The sequence below is a fragment of the Alosa alosa genome, chromosome 9 (assembly GCF_017589495.1).
Source record: "Alosa alosa isolate M-15738 ecotype Scorff River chromosome 9, AALO_Geno_1.1, whole genome shotgun sequence".
In the NCBI taxonomy this organism is placed as follows: domain Eukaryota; kingdom Metazoa; phylum Chordata; class Actinopteri; order Clupeiformes; family Clupeidae; genus Alosa; species Alosa alosa.
Window position 1 is genome coordinate 28644621 of NC_063197.1, and position 23786 is coordinate 28668406.

Sequence of the window (23786 nt, forward strand, 5' to 3'; positions counted from 1 at the left end):
TGGCCAAGAATTGTGGGAGATTGTGTTTTCATTGCCCCGCCTCTCAGCTTCAGTATGATTTTAAACACTACACAAACCAATATTCCCTGCGATGTGGCATGACTTCAACCAATCAAAGATGGGGGTATTGTTTTTTATGTATTTCACACTACGGTCAGTCTTGAACTGTAGTATTGGCAAATATTGTTAACAATCTTTGGTATTGTTATTAGTAAATAAAATGTGAAATGTTAAATATTGTATACAGAATACTTACTATGCGTCTAGATTGGCAATACAAGTGTACACTAGTATCGTGTTAAATTGAACACATGAGCAGTTAGATTTAGTTTGATAAACTGGAAAGTCTAGAATCTACATGTGTGCGCGCAAGGAGATAAACACACGGTGTATCTGAACTCCACCCCTAGTCAACATACACGCACCCACCCTCACTCACATGAATATTCGCCCACATGTTTATTGCTCTTATTTATGTCGCACAACACTCCTAAATCAAAAAATTGACAGGTGACCCCAGTTAAGATAAGATAAGTGTAGATTTTTGTATCTTGTTTTCTGGCAAAGCTACTCTCGCGCCTGCGCAAACATCCACGAAAATGCGTGTTGTACGTCTCTATGACAACCCGTTTATAGCGGCCTGTCGGCGAGGTGATCGCAAGGGATTACCTTGGTGTAGAATGAACAGGTGCGATCAGTGGTCATATTGTCGTGAAAAACACCGGCACAGTTATTTTTAACATCGCAAGAAAGAAACTGGGCATCCATCAGGAAAGAAGACATACATGCATACCTGTTGGTGAGACGAATTGTTTCCTAGAAAGATGAATAGAGTTACAATTAGCAGAGTAAGCAATGGCCTACTTAAAGGTTTACATAGGCTAAGGTAACATGCTGTGGTAGGGTGCAAGTTATTCTAGTCACTGAATACTGAGGAAGACCAATCGTCGCATAAAGTCTATTATGTCTAAGATTTTTCGCAAACCAGTCAAGTAGAGATCAAGCTTGTCATTGTAGAGATCAAGCCTGTCATTTATATGCAAATCCATACTCTGCATCCACATCTGGTGAGAGCAATTCTTTTCGAGGTTTATTTGTGATAAGCTAACAGACATCTGGCCTCTTTGGAGCACTGTTAGTCTGTTAAATTTGTGTTTAGCCTACATTTTCCCCAAAGTTGGGGAATCACTAAATATCAACTTTTATCTTCACATTTGCTGTATTTTATACACAATTTACCAACATAGTAAATATCCTTTAACAACAACAAAAAACAACAACAACAAAAAACAACAACAACAACAACAAAAACAACAACAAACAAAAAAATCATGAACTGTCAACCAAGGATTTTCTCATTTGGGAATGCAACACAAGCATGGGTGCCTCTTTTGACCACAAGGTGGCGACTGCATGCCGATAAAATGACAGAAACCACAATGTACTGGAGCCTGTGGAGTTTAGGCCAGTCTAGCAGTACTTTGCTACATGAATAAGTGCCTTTCAGTGAAATGCTGTTTATTGTCTTTGATATGAATGTGAAGCTCATGCATATTATTTTGTATGGCAGAGGGCGAGGGCCAAAAAATGAACAATAAGGGCCATGATGAATATGAAGACGACTTTGAAAAGGACTTGGACTGGTTGATCAGCGAGGATGGCAAGAGTGAGGACCAGGTTTGTGATATCTCAGAGGGAGAGAGAGAGAAAGAGTGAAGGGGAGGGGGGGGTTCAGCTGGGTTCTGTTAATGAGCAGTGTTGAGTTACCCAATAAGGTGTGTGTCAGTCAGTCTGCGAAATTGATCCCACTGACACAGATCGTGCCACTTTCACTATGCCAGTCTGTGCATATACAAGGATACAAGGATACAAGGAAGTTTATTGTCACATGCATATAGTTACTGGAAGTAAGAAATGCAGTGAAATTATGTCTGGTGTCAGCCTATTTGTGCATTTATGGGGGGGCAGTTTAGTAGATTAAGTGGCAAGGGCTGCATAAGAAAGGTGGGGGAGGATTGGGATTGGGGGCACCAACAAGGAGCACCCAAGAGCAACAGTGGGCAAGGAAAAACTCCCTTACCAAGGAAGAAACCTTGGGCAGATCCACGGCTCAAGGGGCTAACCCAACTGCCAGGGGTCTTGGTGTGTGTGTTGGGGGGATGACAGGGGAGATGGGATAGTGTGCTGTGTATGTGGGGAGAGGGCAGTGTGCAATATGTGTGTTGGAGAAGCTTCCCTCATGAGACAAATGTGCTGTGTATGGGGGGGGGCAGTGTGCTGTAAGTATGTTGGGGATGTGTGTTGAAGAAGCTTCCTGATGAAATAATGTGCTGTGTAGGGAGGGGGGGGGGGGCAGTGTACTGCAAGTATGATGAAGGGACTTACTATTGCAAGCAGAGGACTGTATGTATGATGTATGTGAGTGATGACAGTGAAGATGTGTGTGTGGGAGGAGAGGGAGTGGAGTAGTGACTGTGTGTGTGTGTGTGTGTGTGTAGTGTGTGTGTGGGTAGGTGGGGGCAGTGTGCTGTAAGTATGTAGAGGATGTGTGTTGGAGAAGATCCTGAAGACAATGTGCTGTGTATGTAGGGAGGGGGGGGGGGGGCAGTGTGCAGCAATTATGTAGAGGAGACTTACTGTAGCAAGCAGTGTGCTGTATGTATGTGAGGTGATGACAGTGATGATGTAAGTGTGTGTGTTTTGTGTGTGTGTGTGTGTGTGTGTTGGGGATGGGGATGGGGGTGGGGGTGGGGGGGCAGAAAGGCTAGGCAATCAAGGACATGGGTAGATAGATGGAGGAGAAATCAAAAATAATAAATAAAAAGTTCTATGGAGATGTGCAAAAGTTGGAGAAAGTCAGATGTGTGTGTGTGTGTGTGTGTGTTTTGACGTGTGATGAAATAAGAAAACAAATAAAAGGTCTGTAGCATAGGGAGAGGGATGTAAAAATGCTTAGTCATGTCACAATTTTAACAGACTAACAGTGCTCCAAAGAGGCCAGATGTCTGTTAAGTCATGTAGGTGTGTGTGTGTGTGTGTGTGTGTGGGGTCATGAGTGCTGAGGAGTGAATGAGTGCAAATTCAGTATAGTGTGAATTTAGAGTTGGGAAATGTTTGAGAGTGCTGAGGAGTGAATGTGTGCAAAGTCAGTATAGTGTGAGTTCAGAGTTCGGATGGCCTGGGAATAAAAACTTCTCCTGAGTCTCTCAGTTCTGGCTTTGTGACTACATAGGCGTCTTCTTGATTTCAGCGGTAGGAATAATCCATTGTTAGGATGAGAAAAGTCCTTCAGAATCTTTTGGGCTCTTAGGAGTACTCTTCTGGAATAGATATCTTGTAGAGCAGGGAGTTGAGTTCTTATAGTAATGCGTTCAGCTGAGCCACTACTCTCTGCAGAGTACTACAATCTCTAACTGTGGAGTTCCCATACCAGGTGATGATGCTACCAGTTAGAACACTCTCAACCGCTGAAGTGTAGAAGGCCTTCATGATGGATGTAGAAACTTTGAATTTCCTTAGCTGACGAAGGAAGTAGAGTCATTGTCTGGACTTCTTCAGAACATATTGAGTGTTAACAGTCCATGTTAAGTCTTCAGTAATGTGGACACCAAGGTATTTAAAACTTGTGATTCTCTCTACAGGTTGCCCGCTGATCATTAGTGGGGGGTAACTGTAGTTCTGCTGCTTCCTTCTGTAATCCACTACTATTTCCTTGGTTTTATTGATATTCAGTGTCAAGCTGTTAGATTGACACCACTGTGCCACCTCATCAACCTGATCCAAGTAGAGCTGTTCATTGTTGTTACTAATCAGGCCCTAAATCACTGTGTCATCTGCAAACTTGATGATGGAGGTATGACTACTGTTGGCTTTGCAGTCATGTGTGTAGATGTTGTTCAGCAGTGGACTCAAAACACAGCCTTGGGGAGCACTAGTGCTGATGGTTAATGAGTCAGATGTCAGACCCCCCACTCTAACCACTTGTGAACGGTTGGTGAGGAAGTCAAATATCGAGTGACACAGGGTGGTGTTCAGTCCTAAGGCCTTCATCTTTGTGGCATCAAATATCAAGAGGCATCCATCTCTAATCTGTCTCTCTTGCTCTATCATGTTGATGCCAAACCAACACTGATACCAATATCAAACCACCATTGCTCTTTCACAGTAAAGTTACAATAAATCAATTTATCACCATTTGTTTGTTTTCCCCCCCTTCCGTGCTAACACAGGAGGGTGAATATGAGGACATCGAAGCTGAAATAGACAAGGAACTTGAGGAGGAAGAGGAGGCACTGAAAAAGAAACACAACAGGGAGATGTTGACTGTTGACAAGACAGTGAATGACCCACAGGAAGACGAGGAGAGGTGGCCCACCCCTCTGGAGCCTTTGGACGGGCTCCCTGAACAGGACACTGAAGAGGCCTGCGGGCTACCCCCCCCTCCTCCTCTTGTCCCGGAAGCTGACTTTGACGAGGAGAAGAAGTACATCCTGGAGAAGATCCAGCAGGCCAACCGGGAGCTGCAGGACCAGGAGGCGCCAGACCTGACCCGCCGGCGACGCCTTCAGTTCAAGGACACGCTGGTGGACCTGGTGGTGCCGGCCACGGATTACGGCTCCGAGGGCCCGTCTCAGTCTCAGGGCCCAGGGGCAGAGCGGGAAGAGGCCGCCGCCGCCGCCACGACTGCAGATAGGGACCTGGAGGGGGAGGTGTCCGGGCGGATGCTCCAGCTGAAGATCTCCCCCCAGGACGAGGCCTCGGGCCCACACAGGAGTGGCGGCGGGCAGGAGGAGGTGACGGGCAGAGAGGGCCGGGTGTTGGTGGAGAAGGACGGCAAGTTTGACCTGGTCAGCCTGAAGGAAGTGGAGAGCCTGGGCCTGCTGCCTCCTCTGCACCTCCCCAGTGTCAGTAACATCGGCGATAATAATAACCTCCCCGTCCAAACCTCCCCTCGGAAAACCAACTCGGCGTCCGTCTCTAACGCTAAAAGCCCCACCTCCTCCCCCAGGCCCAACGCAGGCATCTCGCTCTCGCTCGGAGCCGAACACCTACACACCCCTAAACCGCCGCCTAAGCCTAGGCATCGGCCCAACTCAGCCAGCCACATGGTGCGATGGGTCAGCAAAGAGGGCACCAAGCGCCGGGTGCAGTCGGCCAGCAGCGCCCCCATCCATGCCACCTTTACCCTCACGCCACAGAAGAAAGAACACCTGCTCAGACTGCAGCAGAAGAGGGAGAAGCTGGCCAAAGAGGTGTGACGCCATATCATTTTATTATTTTATAGGGGGATGTAAAATATGACTTCAGATTGCGAATAATAATGACAGTATATCAATAGTGTATCAATTCAATAGTGGGAGCAGAAGAGGAAGAAGCTGGCCAAAGAGGTGTGACGCCATATCATTTCATAATTTTATAGGATGTTAAATATGACTCAAGATTGCAAATAATAATGATAGTAATATATATCAATAGTGTGTCAATTCAGTAGTGTATTTATCGTATTTCATTGTATTACATGTAAATTACCTGTTAATTACTATTTTCCCAGGACAAGAGACATCTCCTTACTTGTAGGTAAAGTGGCAGATGCTAAAGATGTTAGGACAGCTGGTGTGCGTCTCTCTCTCTTTCTCTATCTCTCTATCTCTCTCTGTCTTTTCCATGCTGCATTCACTGGCTCAGGAGGAGGAACGCAAGCGTGAGGAAGAGGAGCAGAAGAAGCAGGAGAACGAGCTGGCCTTCCAGGCGTGGCTCATGAGGAAGAGGGAACAGCTGCAGGAGGACCGCAGGCTCCAGAGAGCACAGGAAATGGAGAAAATGAATTTCACGGTATGTCCACTGGAGGGCGCAAGACAGTCATGATGGCTCATGAGCTTGTGAAATCTCATGCCAATGTTCTCTACACAGCACTGATTGTGCCTCACATGCAAGTAGATGTAAGGAAGCTTATCATATAGTTTCAAGGAAACTGGAAAGAAGTTTTCTAACTCAGAAAACTCTGGAGAGACTGATTAAACTGATTGGACTGATTAAACTAATTAAAAGATTTTTAAAGGTTGAAAAGGTTTAGCTTAAGTTTGTGTTGTGACGCTTGAAGAGAGAATTATTTAATAGAAGCTCTGGTTGAATTATAAGTAATTAAGTTTGTCTTAGAAGAAGTTATGAAGAGGGAAATTAGATCCTGTGGAGGGTGTGAGGATGTTGAGTTGACCATTTCCACCCTAATGGGTTTTTTTGCCAAGTGGGAGCATTGTTTTATGGTGTATCTTATTTATTGTGAGCTATTTTTTAATCCAAAATATCCTACAGAGCATTGTTGTGTGTTTCTAGTTTACTCGCACTTCTGCACATAGAAGTGCACCGACACTTTCTGTCAATTGCCCATGGACACCAGCTCCAAAGCCTTCAGCTGACAAGTATTTGATAAACTATGGATTTTATTGTGCAGCGCTGGCAAAAATAGGACTGAATTGTAATCTACACAGCGGTGGCGAAAGGATTCAGCGGTGGTGGTGGTGTGCGGGTGATAGATAACAAAAATAAAATGTCTATTGATTATTTAAACAGACAACAGAAGGTTTCCAGATCAAGGTGGTCTTTATTTACTACTCGTAGGGTCAGTACTCCTCAGCGAGTCTGACAAAGAGGTATGGGGCCCATATTTATACAGAGACATAAACATGCTTCTGAAACCTAACATCTCAATATTTGGCTGCATGCCTTCGGTCACTTCTGATTATAAGGTTGACATTTAACCGCAACAGCTTAATATGTGGAATAGGTACAAAACAACAAGAACCAGTCTGAGGCATTCATGCGAGACAACCTCTCTAGACCTTAGATAATACAATGGTCTGAGACAGTCGTGTGATGCGACTTCTCTAAACCTAAGGTCAATGCAGGGGTAAGATACAAATGTTTGCATTTAAGCCCTTAATACAATGTGTCATGGCCCCTCTAGTGACAAATTGTAAAAATAAAAACATGATACATGATGGATAAAAGAATAAAACAGTTTTCTCCCACAACGGGGTTGTATTGGAAACAATGGAATGTAATGTAATCGAATGTCGAAAGTGGAGTGCGCCACACTCACGTTGGCGCCTATGTACAGGGGCCTTTAAACATAGTTAGCGGAAATTGTTTTAATCCCAGTAAAGCTATGGTAATCCAATGTTATAAATGAGTTGATTAAAAAGGTGAGTAGCTAACTTTTTGTCTGTTATGCCCTCAGAGGGACCAGTGTGACCCGCAGGAGGCCTTCAAGCAGTGGCTGCAGCGCAAGCACGAGCAGCAGGCCCAGGAGCGTCAGCTGGAGGAGATGAAGAAGATGGAGCTAGAGAGCCGCTACTACCTCCATGACCGCGAGCAGTGTGAGAAGGCCTTCAAACAGTGAGTGCAGCGGCATGACCGCGAGCAGTGTGAGAAGGCCTTCAAACAGTGAGTGCAGCATGACCCGCTGAGCAGTGTGAGAAGGCCTTCAAACAGTGAGTGCAGCGGCATGACCGCGAGCAGTGTGAGAAGGACTTCAAACAGTGAGTGCAGCGGCATGACCGCTAGCAGTGTGAGAAGGCCTTCAAACAGTGAGTGCAGAGGCATGACCGCGAGCAGTGTGAGAAGGCCTTCAAACAGTGAGTGCAGCGGCATGACCGCGAGCAGTGTGAGAAGGCCTTCAAACAGTGAGTGCAGCGGCATGACCGCGAGCAGTGTGAGAAGGCCTTCAAACAGTGAGTGCAGTGCCACGGCCAAGGGCAGTGAGGGCAGTCCGCAAACACAGCGCTGAGTCCAGATAAAGAATCACTGGGGGGTTTCAAGTACTTCTAGCCATTAATTATTAGCATTGGCCAATAAAGGCAGGGTGAGTTAATGACCTACTTCTGTGACATCACCCCACTACTCACTCTCAAACTCTCACGAGTCCTACAGGTGTTTTGTTCTGTATGTCAAATGATTTATTTTCTCAGTAAAAAACTTGTACTAAAAAATACTAACAACCATTTGAAATGTATGGACAAATTGCGAAAGCTGCCCCCTTTGGCCTGAAGAAATACGTTTTCCCAAGAGGCTGAAAAACCCACAATCTGTGCTTTTCTTTTCTATGATGCAGAGTTGCACCACCCTTTATTACTTTATGAGTGGTCAGAGTAAAACATGACATGAAAAGTAGACATGGGTTTATATGATAGTAATAATGAGGTGTATTTCACACCAATGGCAGAGAGAAGCTATGCTGTGATTCGTTGTGTACTTGCACAGTCTTGTGTAGATGTGTGTAATGTTTGACTCTATTCGTGACGTCACATGTGTGTTTGTGTGCGGTGTTTTTTTTCAGGTGGCTGAAACGCAAGCGGGCGGAGAAGAGAGCTGAGCAGCAGGCCGCTCGAGAGCGCTCCCGCAGGCTGATGTTGGAAGAGCGGCGCGCCCGCCGCCTGCAGGACATCCTCTGCACGGTGAACGAGGCCAAGGCCTTCCGCTTCGCTGACCCCTACGGCTACCGCTTCTGAGCTATACCTCAGGACCAAGCATCCCAAGTTGACAAGACGGTTCTGGCATCGCAGACAGAGCAACACCACTTAGGAGTTATTACATTCAGGCATTTCATTCCCACTTCTCCCCTTCCTCAGAGAAGGTGGCACACATGTAGCTGTTAACCCATGGGATTTGCATGAGATGATGGTCCCAGGAAAAGTAGTGTAGTTTGATTTATCTTTGTTTTGCACATAACCTATTGCACTAGAGACACTGGGTTTGAGTTTCCTCAGTCTACTCTCAGACTCTATGGATAACCAAGCTGCTTTATTCATTATTCATGACAAACCCAGATGTCTGCTTATAATTACAAATCAGGCGCTTTTATGATGAGATAGAAAGCACTCTCTCCCATGCAAGGGCAATGATCACGTGTCTGTTCGTGCCACCCAACAAAAAATGCCTTTCACACTGAAGTGATTAATCTCCACAAAGATGAATTCAGATTTGGGGGGACAGTGTAGTCTAGTGTAGTGTAAGGTGTTGCATTATTAAATCAGTCTTCCTTCTCACAGCATGCCCCGCCCAGGTAGCTGCTCCCTCTGGCAGAGATCCGGCTCAGATGAGGCCCAGTCCCGGCTCACATCCAGGCCAGATCTGGGTCTGATGTGCTCCAGGGGCAGCTGCTAAAAGGGCATCTTATAGAGAAAAGGAGATTGACCAAATGTCTGTGTATGATATTTTATACCTCATGTAGCCCTATGGCAAATATTGTGTGATACATTAAAATGTTGAGAAGAAAGTTGAGCTTTTATTTTATGTCTTTATTTACAGGAACATCAAGGTTTAACAAAATGGTTACAATTTGTACCAATAAAGTACCATGCCATTTCATTCCATGTTGCATCTTAATATGAAAAACACCTTATAACGTAGAACAGTAATTGCTCATTATAGAAGAGTGGGAATTTGGACACTTTTACAACCATCAAACAACTACGTTACCCAGCAGTCCCATCTTCGCACTTGCGCACTTCCAGCCATGGCCCTGGACGTCGGATGAGGATGCACTGCACCCGGGCAGCATCAGTACCAGAACAGTGAAAGGTTGGGTGTATATTCGTCGCTGAAGAGTAGAAAAGAACTCCCTTTGGACTATTTTAACGCTGCCATTGGCACCTTAAGCGTCCAGCATGGGAGAGCACAAGGTAAAATGGGATTGGAAGACATTATTGAGTCCATTTCCGTTTCTTCTTTGATTACAAAGACAGCGAAATGCGAAGACGATGCGAGCGAATACTTTATTAGTTATTCTATACTAGTTTGCCATTCAGTTGTCGTTATATTTCCCTCTTGCGTAATGCAGTGAAATTACGAGTTTTTCGAGAAGCAAGATATGTGAATTAGGTCCTCCGAAATGTATAGCATTCGCGCCACTAGTGTTGCAAGACCGGCGCGGTTTGGGTTGTGGTTGTTGCTGGTGGCCGCGCCTGGCCGTGACAGGACATGGACAAAACATCGATTCAGTTTCTAAATTTGTGCTGTGATTCATTCTTTGCCGAGGCCTCGCAGTATACAGATAGTTTGGGCCAGATGTGAGCTAATCAAGGCACGTTTTGTGAATGATTTTGGGACGACTGACTTGCACATCTGTGAATCGCTGAGGCAATGGCGTAAAGCCTCCTGTCTCAAGGAGCATTACGTTCACTTTCCTCCCTGAACCGATTAGACGGGCGTGGAGCGGACGTTGGGGGGCTGAGAATGTAACTGTTCACGTTTAGTCGGGTGCTCATTTGTTTATCGATCGGCTGCTCCATTAGCTGGCTTTTCACAGCCAGGAACAGGCTTTACTGTAGTCGCATCATTAAATTAAGAATGCGCATTCAATCTTTGGGCAAGCATCTTTGAAGGCTTTTGTGACATAAAGCCAGCCCCGATGAGCGGTCAAGCCAGGGAGTTATTCATACATAGCGCACCTCAGATCTGAGATGGCAATCAGTAGCCAAGTAAAGTAATTTATAATGCTGAATAATCTCATAAATGTTCAGTTCTTGCTTAGCTATTTGGTGTAATGTCAGTTGCTTGATTATATGCTTGATCTTTCTGCATGAAATCATACCGTGCACCTATGCTACATTTAACCTCTGAAGTAGACCTAGACTTTCTTCACATATTTATGATGCAGAATTCCTTACCATTTTTTTGTCTTGAATGATGTCCAGGTCTCTCTTTTACTACCTTGATTTTTCCTCCTGTTTTATTATTTTCTTAAATGTCTCTGACTGTTTGAGTCTTTGATGATCATTCTGAAATCTTTCTGAAGACTGTATGACACTCATTCATTTCCTGGTAGAATTTCTTGAAATGTAGGCCTACATACAGTCCTCTGCTTATCATATGAGGTCAGATTATTCTGTTAGATGACTTCAGATGAGTGGTGAGTTGGACGGGTCCCTCTAAACTTGCCCATCATCTCAACAGGAGTCTCTGCGGAAGATCATCACCACTTTAGCTCTGAAGAATGATGAGATCCAGAACTTCATCTGCTGTCTCAAGCAAAACCTGCAGAATTTAGAGGTACTTACAGATTCACCATAAGCTTAATTTCCCACCCCATATGACAACTGACTATGGAATGGAATGGACCCCAACACAGACCAACTGTACCTCCCCTAAAAGCATTGTTGAACAACTACCTTCATTAATTAAATGAATGAGAGACTATCATTTTGAACTTTCTCTCTCTCATAGTTATCACAGTGATTGCTCAACAAGGCGGGTCAGATCAGGGCAGATTCTCTTCATAGCCAGCTGTTGTATTGGTAATCCATAGCATATTGACCAAGTCTAATGAATTTCATAACGCGTTTGCCTTTCGTTCTGATTGCACCCACTCAATTCTAATAGTGCCCTATTCTTAGCCGTCTGTAACAGAAGGTCATAGGCAGAACTGAAGCTTGCTTGCTTATGTGGTGCACTTTTCGGGAGGGCCAGCTGCAGTGAAATAACTGATGATGTTACAATAAAATCAGGCGGAGGGCCAGAAATAAAAAGGGGTGCCGCTGAGTGTTACTGGGGTATTCTCTCACCCCTGTGCTGTTGTCGTGGCGACTGCAGGCCAACTCCACACGCGTGCAGGAGGACCTAGAGTCGGAGTTTAGCTCCCTACAGTCAGTGCTTGATGAGCTGAAGGATGGGATGGTTACCCGCATCAAACAGGAGCGAGCCAGCCGCACATATGAACTACAGGTATGTCTGTGTGTCTGTGTGTCTGTGTATGTGTGTGTGTGTGTGTGTGTCTGTGTGTGTGTCTGTGTCTGCGTGTCTGTACTGCAGGATTGTGTGCTTTTTTTGTTTATCTTTAAATGTCAGTGTTTGCATGTTTGTGTACTAGTGGGATTATGTGTGTGTGTGTATGTGGGGGTCTCTGTGTTTGTGTCTGTGTGTGTGTGTCTGTGTGTACTGTAGGAAATATCAGTGTTTGCATATTTGTGTACTACAGTAGTGGGATTATGTGAGTGTGTGTGCTTGTGTTCAGGACCACTCATTCACAACATGGTGCAGTACAGTGTAGTGACTACTCACTATACACAGGGCACAATGCAGTCTAGTGAATGAGTGGATTTTCCGAACGCAGGTAGGTGTCTACGTGCACGCCTTTTTTAAAATCCATGTTTTTCCATGTGTGTGCAAGTGTGTCCAGAGGCCGTACGATGTGAACGCTCTCTCTCAGGCTAAGCCTGTTGAGTACAGTATGTGGAGGTTGGCCAGGCGCTCACATGTAGGTGAGAAGGTGCTATGATCAGACCATAGCTAATCATCATCCCTTTGGGGATTACTCAGACCGAGTTATACTAATCTCCCCTCATCATGGCGCCCGGTCTCTGCGTGCCAGGCCACCCCAGTGCAGTGTCTGGCTAGCACTACCATACCATATGTGTACCAACGCTACCATATGTGTACCAACGCTACCATATGTGTTAAAAGAGTTGGTTTGACTTGTAAAGCTTCTTCAAGGAGTGTAGGCTACGTCTAGCCAAAAAATTCCAAAGCCACACCGCTGCTTTTTAAAGCCTTTAATTTAGGTGGGTTTACGCGTTGTGACAAAACATGTCTTCATCAGAGCTACCATACTGTACTGTATGTGAAACTCAAAGCAGCTGCCCAACAGTGAGATCGCCAGTGTGCCGTTAAAGAAAACACATATGAGCTTCATTAAAATGTGATTAAGACGGTTTTGTGTGGATGATCTGCGTCAGGCCTTTACTGTCATCTTTATTGTTATGTCTTAATAACCATTTTTCTACAGAGACTGAGGGAGTGTTTCTTGATTGTTGTCATCGTGGATGTTAGTATTCTATGGACGCGTGGCTTAATTCAGCGTTGTTTCGGGTGGGGGGGATTCTCTGACAGAATCAGTTGAGTGCCTGCACTAAAGCTCTGGAGAGCTCAGAGGAACTGCTGGAGCTAGCCAATCAGACAGTATGCTCCTCGGAGACAGATGGCTTCACACAGGTACCCAATAGGCAGCTGTGAATCCAGACAGCAAAATAATGTTAAACACAACAATGCCCTTTACATTAGCATACTTGCTGTGTCAAGGAGGAAGTAGTTTTGCTAAACAGGAAGCTGGTTGATCATGTAAGCATAGATAAATGCTTCTGCTCACTAAAGTCATCATTGTGTCTATAAACCAGCTTCTGTTTCTGTTCTGTTCTGTTTGTGACGAGCAAAGCTAATTCTTCATTGATAAAAAAAATAATCTTTCCACTGTACTGTAAGTTCCCTGTGTGTTTGTATTTGTGCTGTGTATGTTTTTGTCTGTTTAAATGAAGCAGAACTTTCACACTTTTGGGTCTTTGCACTGTGGGATTTCATCCTTTGGTCATGATGCAAACTCAAACTCCTCTTGCTTCTGATCTCTTTTCCCTTCTTTCTTCCTCTCTTCCTCCTTCTCTTCTCCCACTGTGCGTGCTTCCAGGCGGCCAAAGACATTAAGGATAGGTACAGTAACTGCTGTCCATTTACAGAGTATAATCTAGAACCATCCAATCCCATTCTCAATCTTAGCCAAAGCAACCAAATCCTCTTAGACGCTCAAACTTTCATTCACCTGTGGTGTCATCTTTGTCATCGTCATCCTCTTTCATAGAGTCTCACTCTCCTCTTCATCCTCTTTGTGTTTTTGTTTTGTTTTGTACATACAGTCACAGTCTCTCAGTCTTTTTCTGATTGTAGTTGTGCAGCATGTAACTTAAAAAGGCCCAATTGTGGACCTTTGTAGAGATAATGGATAGATATTTAGTGATGATTTTTGCAATGATTATTTTTCCTTAATTGTTTTTCTTATTGTGTAGCAGATTCATTCTAGTTTTAATTTGTGTGTGTGTGTGTGTGTGTGTGTGTGTGTGTGTGTGTGTGTGTGTGTTTGCAGTGTGACAATGGCACCTGCCTTTCGTTTGTCACTGAAGGCTAAAGTCAATGATAACATGAACCACATGATGGTTGATTTTACCCAAGAGAGGGAGATGCTGCAGGCAATCAAATTTCTCCCAGGTGAGCTGACAGTGTCCACCTCAACTCAACTCTGGGTTCCCTCAGGCTTCTTACTGTTCATCTTTAGGATACAGCAGCTACAATAAACTCTTCGTCTCCCTTTTAGTGCCTCCAACTCCAGAGATCTTGGCCTCTGAGTGCCAGGTGTGTGACAACACCGTGGCGGTAATGTGGGCCTTACCAGAGCCCGACTCCAAAATCGACCACTACATCCTGGAGCACCGGCGCACCAACCACGAGGGACCGCCACGCGCCCGAGAGGACTACCCCTGGATGGTGGTAGAGGGCATCCGTGAGACTGAGCACACTCTCACAGGTGAAGACCCTACCAGCTGAATCAGCTATCTGAAGCTGAAGGGTGGTGGCTGTTTTAAATATCTCCACAAGCAATGGAAATCTTAATAATAATAATAATAATAATAATAATAATAATCATAATAATAACAATAATTTTATTTATAAAGCGCCTTTCAAGACACTTAAGGTTGTCTTAAATTAAAATAAAAAATACAGACAATTCACAAACAATTCACAAAACCTAAAAAGATAAGTCATGGCCATTGGTGACTCTCCTGGCAACAGCTTTAACAGCAACATGGTATTCTCAGGGTTCCCACGGGTCATGGAATTTCTGGAATATCATGGAAATTTGGAAAGTCTATTCCAGACATGGAAAGTCAGGGATTTTTATCATTTTTGGAGTAACGTCATGGAATATCAGGGAATTTTGTTGTAGCAGTTTAAAATGTACTTGCCAAAATACATTACTGTAATACAAATATATATTTCCATGCGGAATTGGTGTATATCTGGTTATTAGCTTTACTGCTTGCTTGAGTAGCCCAACTTTGTTTATTCAATGCCCATTTATTCATCTCCCGCTCTAACAAAGTAAAAGATTCTTGCTCTGAAATCATTGGTCGGTATATTGTACTATTTATTATATAGTAAGTCATGGAAATTTCTTTTTTTTTTTTGTTCAGGGAAAAGTCATATCATTTTACATCTGACTTAGAGTGGGAACCTAGTATTCTTGAACAGTCCAATCGTAGCATATTAGGCCGTAGCATTGGGTCAAGTGCTCTTGAACGTCCAACCAGCAAAGCTAGGCCTTAGTAAAATTTAGGACAAGTCATTTCTAAAAAAGTGATTCTGTGTGTGTATTTTAAAGCTGCTGCGAGGGTTGTTAATCTTTACATTTCTGGAATCGGCAGTTTTCTTATTGGTTAATACCACACAATTTTGAGTCACAGATGCTTGTTTTCCTAGAGTGTCTATTTTTGTGATTCCATATAAATATGACTCACTGCAGCTTAAAGTCTTACCACAGTTTTTGCATATTTGAGATTGTCCTATTGTTGTTTATCAAAAAAGAATTGCACATACAACTTACATCCATGCATCCAATTATATTTTAATATAAAGAACACCAAGGTGTTTAAATCATCAATGTTGTCTGTCTTCAGGGCTTCGCTTTGATACCCGCTACATGAACTTTCGCGTGAAGGCGTGTAACAAGGCGGTGGCTGGAGAGTTCTCTGAACCGGTCACGCTGGAAACACACGGTGAGTGGCTAGGACAGTGCAGACGTCACCAACAGACGAAACTTCAACTGAGACGCACTCGCTGTGGAACTTATCTTGTCACTTATCAGGTTGAAAGCAACTTGAGTCATGTCGCACGTACCTGCTTTTCGCATTCTTTCTCTTTGACTGATATTATAGTAGGTGGACCGTAGAGTTGGACTTTGGTGTATGGGCGAGAAGACTAGTAATGGAACTTAGGAGAAACTATTTGATCTCTAACTGATTACCAGTGAAAGCAGTCATGGAAATGAGGTTTAATCAGTGTGGAGTGTAAACATATCAGAGATGTCCATAGATCCTTTATTTAGAAATAAAATATTGATTTTGCAATCGTGTAAGCTCTTTACTTAAACAAATGTATGAAACTAGTTGTATAAAAGAGTGTTTGTTATCAGGTTTATCTGTGTCTTATGTGTGTTGTCAAAAGGAAAAAAAAGGTGGATTGTCCGCACACTTGCTCCCATCAGGAATTTTTTTTGACTTTCACCCATGTGTCACTAAAAAGTCAATAAAAATTCCTGATGGGAGCAAGTGTGCGGACAATCCACTCTTTTTTCCTTTTGATAGCCTAGCACTTTTTGTTCAGCACCTGCCTTGGATATGCGCACCAACAAACTACTTTTCATTTCACGAGCCTTATGTGCGTTGTACCATTAGGTACTTTGTGCAAGAGTGTTTTTAAACGTTTGATTAATGGAATTTGATTAATGGAATCACATTTCTCATATTTCTTCTGTCTTTCAACATTGACAGCTTCAGACCAGTGCTTGGTTAAAAACCATGCAGCCATGTCCTGTCACACTCACCATGTCCTGTCACACTCACCATGTCCTGTTGCTTACCTCGTGTTTGCGTGTCGTCCACAGCCTTCACGTTTAAACTGGACGCAGGCTCTTGCCACCAGAACCTGCGGGTGGAGGACCTCAGTGTGGAGTGGGACAGCAGTGGAGGGAAGATCCAGGAAATGCGCAAGGACAAGAACCGAACTAACTCGCCCATGCATTCCCCCGCCAGGTCCCACTCTCTGCTCCATCTGTGCCCACTCTGTCTGAGTGGACATTTCGTTGTACATTCACATTCATTTAATTGAACATCAATGAGTACCTTCTTCCTATTTGTATACATTAGATACATATTGTGGTGAAGATTAACCTCAGCAGATGTGTTTGTTTTGATGTAAAAGATAAGACAGAAGTTGTTCTCCTGACCCTCGTCGTCCACTCGCTCTATTGCCCCCTGTAGGTGTGGACATTTCCTTATACATTCATTTTCATTTAGCAGTCACTTTTATCCAGAGCCACTTATGGCACAGGGGCCGTATTCACAAAGAATTTTAAGGCTAAAAGTAGCTCCTAAGTGGGAATTTAGGAGCAACTCCTATAAATAATGGGCGTGTCACTCCTAACTTTAGGACTCCTATTTTTTTTTCACTAAAAGTAATTCACGAAGCATTTTAGACCTAAAAGTAGCACCTAAGTCTGGGACAGCTTAAAAGAAGTCGAGAGGACTCCTAACTCACTAAGACCTATTCACAAACAGCTTTTGTGGCATTTCACGCTATGATGTTTTGAAATGCGTAAGCCTATGCGGCAACAAGAGCTTCTAATCGCGAGGGAACAATTTTGCATTCATAAAAGGGATGCAATAACGCCACCAACAACAACCAAAACTACTCATTGTAACATATAAATTAAATATAACGTTTCATTGTGAATCAAATTAAAATGGTTTCCTCTTTGCAAACGTAGGCATAGCCTATGGTGACAGATTTATTTAATAATGTTGCAAAGATACTGCATCAATCCGTAGGCCTAGGTTTCATTAGGCTACTAGGCTATTTGTTTTCCCTTACTCTTTATTCATTTAGGCTCGGCCTTTTTATTCAGTTATTCATCATCTTCCGTCCTTCGCACTACTTGTGTAGCGCACGCATTCTCAGACCTGTCACCTGTCACTCATCATCGTAAGGGAGGTGTTTGGAATCATTCCCGTGTTACAATCATCAGCCAATCAAGGTGGTCATCCATAGCAACGAAGACTCACTCTTAGTTTAGGAGTTGTCATTTTTCCTTACTAAGAGTAGGTCTGAAAGGCTTTGTGAATAACTTTTAAGAGAAAACTCCTAGCTAAAATCTTTTAGTGCGATTTAGGAGTACTCCTAGTGGTAAGATAAAAGGCTTTGTGAATACGGCCCCTGATGTACATTTTCATCTGCGTGGTCACTGAGAATCAGACCAGCGCTTTGTTTTTTTTTTGTACATTGTGCTCATGGACTGATTATGAACTTTCGGGCCCCTGGGCCCAGATGTATTAAGGGCCCCCCACTAATTGTCGCATATGTGGGAGGGGGGATTTGGGAGTCCTCCCCCAGAATTTGTTTTATTTGTTTGATGTGATTTCCTGTATTCTGGTGCATTTTGGGGATGACCAATACTAAATTCAATCAGATTCATAGCCTACATCCTGATTTGTTGAAATTGAGGCAGTGATTCCATGCAAAGGCTTGGGCTTCAGGGCCCCCTGACCTCTTGGGCCCCTGGGTAGGCCCGTGCAGTAATCCATCCCTGGTTGTGCTACAGTGCAGTGGGCCAGTCAGTTGACCACCAAGGAAGAGAGATCTCAGTATGTCCCTCTCAGTTTGCCCTCTCCTCGTCTCCCCCTGCAGATCTGCTATGATGTCTCCAAAGAGAGCCCCTTCTGCTCGAGTGGGAAGAGACCGCTTCACTGCGGAGTCGTACACAGTGCTTGGTAAGGAGGACACTCACTCACTTGATCTCTCTCTCTCTCTCTCTCTCTCTTGTGCGCTTTCTCTCACACTCTCTCTCTCAGACACACGCACGCACGCACGCACACACACATACACACATACACACACTTATGAATGTTGACCTCCAAATTATCCATGGCTCTCTTGCTGTCTTTTTGGATGTACAGTAGAAATGTTAGTTATATTATAAACCTACAATCTCTACAGCTTGATTCTCAGTGCACAACTGCCAGAGACATGAGGTCACACACAGTTAGATACATTTATTCGGACAGGTTGGCTGCACACTAACGATAGAAGTCACACATCACTAACATTAACATCACTTTTCCCCTTTTTAAATATATTTTCTTTTTTTATTTGTTTATTGGGGGCCAAGCAGCGAAGCTGCGAGGACCTCATTGTGTTTCTACGTTTTCCTATTATTAAAAATTGCAATGGGAGTCTATGGCAGCCCATAGAACCGTTGGGAAATTTGGCACACTGATTGGGGACGGTCCCATGATTCATGTCACCAAGTTTCATGTCGGCAACTCGAACCCTCTAGCGCCACCAACAGGCCAAAGTTGGACGGGCGTTCATGCACATAACTTTTGACCTGTTGGTCCGATTTTCAAAAGTCAGGTATTGTTGGAATCTTTGGACCAAGCCGAGTTCAACACACCCTATGACGTCATTTTCCGCCATGATGGATTTTCCGCCATTTTGGATTTCATCAAAAACACTTAAAATGTATCAGGGGTCACATACTTTCTCTGATTCCCACCAAATTTGACACAGATCATCTTCAGACCAAGCCTCACAAAAGTTATCACTTTTTGTCTTCGGAAGTATTACCGTTCGCCCGTAAAAGCCAATCAAAATTTGCGGCGAAGCCGCCAAACAGGAAGTGATCTCATATCTCAGCAACCCTTGCATGTATCAAAACCAAACTTGGTACATTGACTCATGACCCCATCAGGAGGACCCTCAAGAAATGTGGTGACCTTTGACCTCTAGGGGGCGCTGTAATTCTCAAACATGCCTTTTGGCCTGTAGCTGCTGCTGTGCTTAGAATTAAATTGTACTAGTGGTGTCTGGTAATACTGTGAAAGGTCCTTAGGTCAACTGAGGGCAACTTGTCACATCAATATAATTTATTCGGCCGCCATATTTGATTTGATCAAAAACACCAACAATTTCGCACAGGTCACAAATTTCATCTGATCTTCACCAAAATTGGCATAGACGATCTTCAGACCATGCCTTGTCACTTCATTTATTTCTGTAACAATTGATAGAAGCGTTAAGCCCGTCACATCCAATCGAAATTTGTGGCGGCCGCCAAACAGGAAGTGAGCTCATATCTCAGCAATCGTTGCATGTATCAAAACCAAACTTGGTACATGGACTCATGACCCCATCAGGTGAATGCCGAAGAAATTTTGTGACCTTTGACCTCTAGGGTCACTGCAATTAGCAAAAATGCATTTTGCCTTGTAACTTTGACATGCTAGACGGAAACTTGCTTTGACAGCTTATGGCCATACGTCTGATTGCAGCATTGAGCTAACAGCATTTCGTTGCCATGGTTACTCCGGCCTATCTGCTTGGCCCACTCATTGCTGCTTGCAGCTATATTTTGTTTTGTTGTCTGTCTTGTATGTCTTGGTGTCACGGGTACGCTGGCAACTACGCCGCTCCGTCCGGCATTTTTTGTATTTGTTATTTTTTTAAATGTATTTGTCATGTCTTGATGTCATGGGTACGCTGGCGACTACGCTGCTCCATCCGGCATCTTTTGTCTTGTTGTTATGTGTCTTGTTTGTGGAGCACTTTGGATTGCACTCTGTGCATGTTAAATGCGCTTTAAAAAATAAATCTGACTTGACTTGACTTGACATGGTTTTGTGTGAATGCTGTGTCCGTATGTGTCCGGTGCTCAGGTGACAGCATGATTGACGCGGGACAGCAGTACTGGGAGGTGAGCTTTGACAAGGAGAGCAAGGCGTTCGCGGCCGGCGTGGCCCTGCGGTCCCTGGGCCGCTTCGACCAGCTGGGCAAGAGCAACGCCTCCTGGTGCATCCACCTCAACAACTGGCTGCAGCAGAGCCTGACGGCCAAGCACAACAACAAGGCGCGCGCGCTCGACTGCCCCATCCCTGACCGCGTCGGCGTCTACTGCAACTACGAGGAGGGTGAGCCCAAAGCGCTAATACTGCTCTGATTCCGGAGAACTTCAAATAATAATAATAATAATAATAATAATAAGCTTTATTTGTATCGCACCTTTCATACACAGAATGCAGCTCAAAGTGCTTTACATTTGGAGCATGTAACAATAATAGTCAGTCAGTCATTATCAATCACTTCACTTTCAAAGGACAGTGGTTCCCAAATATGTCTGATACAGCGACTACACTGTTCAACAGAACTCGAAAGAACGATAGTTCCCAGTTATATCTGATACAAACTACACTGACTACACTGTAAAATTAACAACCGGATCTCCTTACATGGGCAAAGATGGCAGCTTTGGTTCTTTTTTGTGGGCGAACTTCAGAGGTCTATAGAAATGCAAAGTCCAGAGAATATTGAACTTTTAAATTTTCTTTTATTGACTTAAAAGTCAACGTGGACAGTTTACTCAAGATGTACAGTAGTTGCATAACAATATGCCTTCATCTTCCAGGAACATTGTCCTTTTACAACGCCAGAAGCAAGCTTCTCATCCACACCTTTAGAACTAAGTTCCAGCAGCCTGTCATTCCTGCTTTTATGGTGAGATTTACACATGTACACCTCCTGCACCAGTGGCAAACAGTCTAGAGCTAGTGATTTGTTAGAATGAATCGTTCATCATAGACACTCCTGGGAGGGTAATTGTCATGAGTACCTTCTTCGTATTTGTGCTTGTATTGTGGTGAAAATCAACCTGAGCAGATGTGTTTGTTTTGATGTTGTTATTGTTGAGAGCGTTCCTTTAAAACTTAAACTGTTTACCATGTTGTTAGTCACTTTGGTTAAAGATGCGTCAGTCAAATGTAATGTAATGTAATGATGTAAAAGATAAGACAGAAGTTGTTCTCCTGACCCTCATCTCCCACTTGCTCTATCGCCCCCTGTAGGTGTGGAATGGCACTTTCACCGTGCACACAGGGCTGCAGGTTCCCAGCATCGTACAGAGTGGCCAGAAGAGGAACAGTGGCACCAGCAGCTCCAACGCTAGCCTCACCTAGACCCCAAAGAAGCCTCCCCCGCGCCGCACTGCACCGCAGAACCCGTAACCGTGTCCCGGTCCAGATCCTCAGCACCGGGCAGGCACCGGTCCAGGAGCACAAACTCTTCCCAGCACATGTACCATTCAGCAGCAGCAGCAACAGCAGGCGAGGAGACTCCAGTCACTCCATCTTCAACACCTTCACCTGCTCCACCTGTGGCTGGGGTTTTAGAGGGGTAGTGGATGGGGCGTAGGGTAGTGAGAGTAGTGCAGTGGTAGTCTCATTTCATCCAGCGCAATGATCCTCTGTGCCTTTCAGCTCAATAGAATGGGCATTGAGGCCTGCTCATACGTAATCATATGCTACAAAGATAGGCGCTGTTGGGGTTTCAAAGAAAATTGTATTCAGATGTATGTATGTTCATGTGTGTGCAAATGTATGTAACAAAAGTCTGTGTGTGTGTGTGTGTGTGGTTGTGTGAGTTTGTGTGTAAGGCCAAATAACTCATTTTCAATTTTACAACTGTGTTGATCAACTGAAGTTATGTTAACATTTAATTGGAATTTGCACTACTTTTAAATGCAACTGCAAAGCATGTTAATGTAACTTTGTTGTGTCGCACTGTCTGAACCTTCTCGTAGTATATATATATATATAAATAATACACGCTGAATGTTACGAATCATAAGCCTATAACTGTACCAGCTGCTTTACACTACACTCCAGAACTGTTTTACTGTCATAGATATCATACCAGGGAGCACAGCTGTCTGCTTGTATTTATTCGAGTAGCGTTCAACCTTAAAACTGAATGTATTTATTTCAATATTGCCAACACAAATGCAAAGCAGATGTGTCGGAGCAGGGCAGTAAGCAGGCATTTTTTTTTTTAAGTATATTTTTTGGGCTTTTTTATGCCTTTAATTAGATAGGATAGTGGAGATTGACAGGAAGTGAGTGGGAGAGAGTGTCAGCGTGGGATCCGGAAAGGACCACGGGGTGGGAATCGTACCCGGGTCGCCGGCGTACGGTGCAGGTGCCCCAGCCAGTCGCGCCACTGCTGGGGCCAGTAAGCAGGCATTTTGCCTGTAGTTCAGTTAAGGGCCTTGTGTGTATATCAGCTGTAGTGTAGTATTGCCCCTGTAGCCTCTCTTATGGAAAACAAGAACCTGTTCAGCAACACTTAAGCCTGCATCGAGTTCCTCATGATAGATCACGATGTTACTGTCAGAATTTGTCATTCAAAGAATCCAAAAAATCTGAAGATGGTACCCAGTCAAGTCATAGAATTTGTTGGGTGTGTCAGCTGACTTTTTTTTTTTTTTTTAATTTTTTTATTGTAACAGCGTTCAACTAAAGTTCCCCAAAAAACACAATAAGAGACGTGCAGTACAGTGTCGGAAATCCTGCATCTGTGTAATTGTTGTGCATTTTATACCTAAACCTAAGAAATGTGTGAGTAACTCTTCATCTTCTCAGTTTTAGACAGAACTGTGTTGATCCCATGAAGGTGTTATGTATGCCTTCAAGCTCAAGTTTACTTCAAGATCAAAGTAATTTGCAAGCAGATCTTCAAGGAAGTGTTCACATTTTTTTCATGCCTGTTTGTTCATTGCAGATGTGTAATCTAATGCCATTCTAACACCTAGAATGGCAGCAAAGGTGATTTTCATAATTGTACATTTCCAGTAATGCAATGACGATTGCCAATATTGTGTGACCGCTGCAGAGCTTCCCAAACCGCGGATTTTAATCTAATGTCCTCTTGCCAAGGGCCGCAAATATCACGTTGTACAGTCTTAATTTTACACAATACTTGCCACACTAGTTAATTCAATAAAGTCATTAAGGTGACATGTTTTATTTCTACAGTCTCTGATTCACAATATACACATCTGAAGGACAGTAGAAATATATAATTAGCCACACATTGAGCCATATAAAGTATACACACCGGTTAGACAGTTGGCACTGTTGTGCTGAGTTGAAAATACTAAGACCATAATAAATCCAGATGGAGTTGTGATCAATAGCAGCAGCCATAACATAACACCATAAACTAGTCATTGAGACATGTACATGCTGATCTACAGACTTTGATTCACTTCTTAGTTGTGTGAGAAGATAGATGAGGCATTTATCTTCTGCACCAGAGAGCGGGATGACTCAGCCAGCTGAGTTCCAAATAGAGAGGCACTTATGGCG

At 43.8% G+C, this 23786-nt stretch overlaps 2 protein-coding genes across 5 annotated transcripts; both read left to right on the top strand.

Annotated features, from left to right (window-relative positions):
- Nucleotides 1–567: 567 nt before the first annotated feature.
- ccdc181 (coiled-coil domain containing 181) lies at nt 568–9190 on the top strand. 4 transcript variants are annotated; one of them, XM_048252246.1, is made up of 7 exons: nt 568–799; nt 1571–1677; nt 4230–5252; nt 5355–5387; nt 5686–5832; nt 7238–7395; nt 8336–9190. In XM_048252246.1, the coding sequence occupies exons 2-7, from the start codon at nt 1588–1590 to the stop codon at nt 8505–8507; spliced, it is 1623 nt and encodes a 540-aa protein (XP_048108203.1). In that variant the 5' UTR covers nt 568–799; nt 1571–1587; the 3' UTR covers nt 8508–9190. The 4 variants fall into 4 exon arrangements, with proteins under 4 accessions (XP_048108203.1, XP_048108205.1, XP_048108206.1 ...); XM_048252248.1 differs by lacking the exon at nt 5355–5387 and having other exon boundaries at nt 569–799; nt 5680–5832; XM_048252249.1 differs by lacking the exon at nt 5355–5387 and having other exon boundaries at nt 570–799.
- Nucleotides 9191–9487: 297 nt separating this feature from the next.
- fsd1 (fibronectin type III and SPRY domain containing 1) lies at nt 9488–23435 on the top strand. Its single transcript, XM_048252251.1, has 13 exons — nt 9488–9680; nt 10954–11049; nt 11590–11721; nt 12886–12987; nt 13454–13476; nt 13907–14028; nt 14135–14344; nt 15495–15593; nt 16481–16628; nt 18280–18362; nt 20307–20558; nt 21053–21141; nt 21489–23435. The coding sequence occupies exons 1-13, from the start codon at nt 9666–9668 to the stop codon at nt 21597–21599; spliced, it is 1482 nt and encodes a 493-aa protein (XP_048108208.1). The 5' UTR covers nt 9488–9665; the 3' UTR covers nt 21600–23435.
- Nucleotides 23436–23786: the final 351 nt, after the last annotated feature.

Excerpts from the sequence above, each read along its gene's own strand:
- ccdc181 (XM_048252246.1), top strand. The coding sequence starts at position 1,588 with ATGAACAATAAGGGCCATGATGAATATGAAGACGACTTTGAAAAGGAC. Across the intron at positions 5,388-5,685 it reads GGAAGAAGCTGGCCAAAGAG|GAGGAGGAACGCAAGCGTGA; the intron begins GTGTGACGCCAT and ends TCACTGGCTCAG. Across the intron at positions 5,833-7,237 it reads TGGAGAAAATGAATTTCACG|AGGGACCAGTGTGACCCGCA; the intron begins GTATGTCCACTG and ends TTATGCCCTCAG.
- fsd1 (XM_048252251.1), top strand. Across the intron at positions 14,029-14,134 it reads GGCAATCAAATTTCTCCCAG|TGCCTCCAACTCCAGAGATC; the intron begins GTGAGCTGACAG and ends TCTCCCTTTTAG. Across the intron at positions 20,559-21,052 it reads CTACTGCAACTACGAGGAGG|GAACATTGTCCTTTTACAAC; the intron begins GTGAGCCCAAAG and ends TTCATCTTCCAG.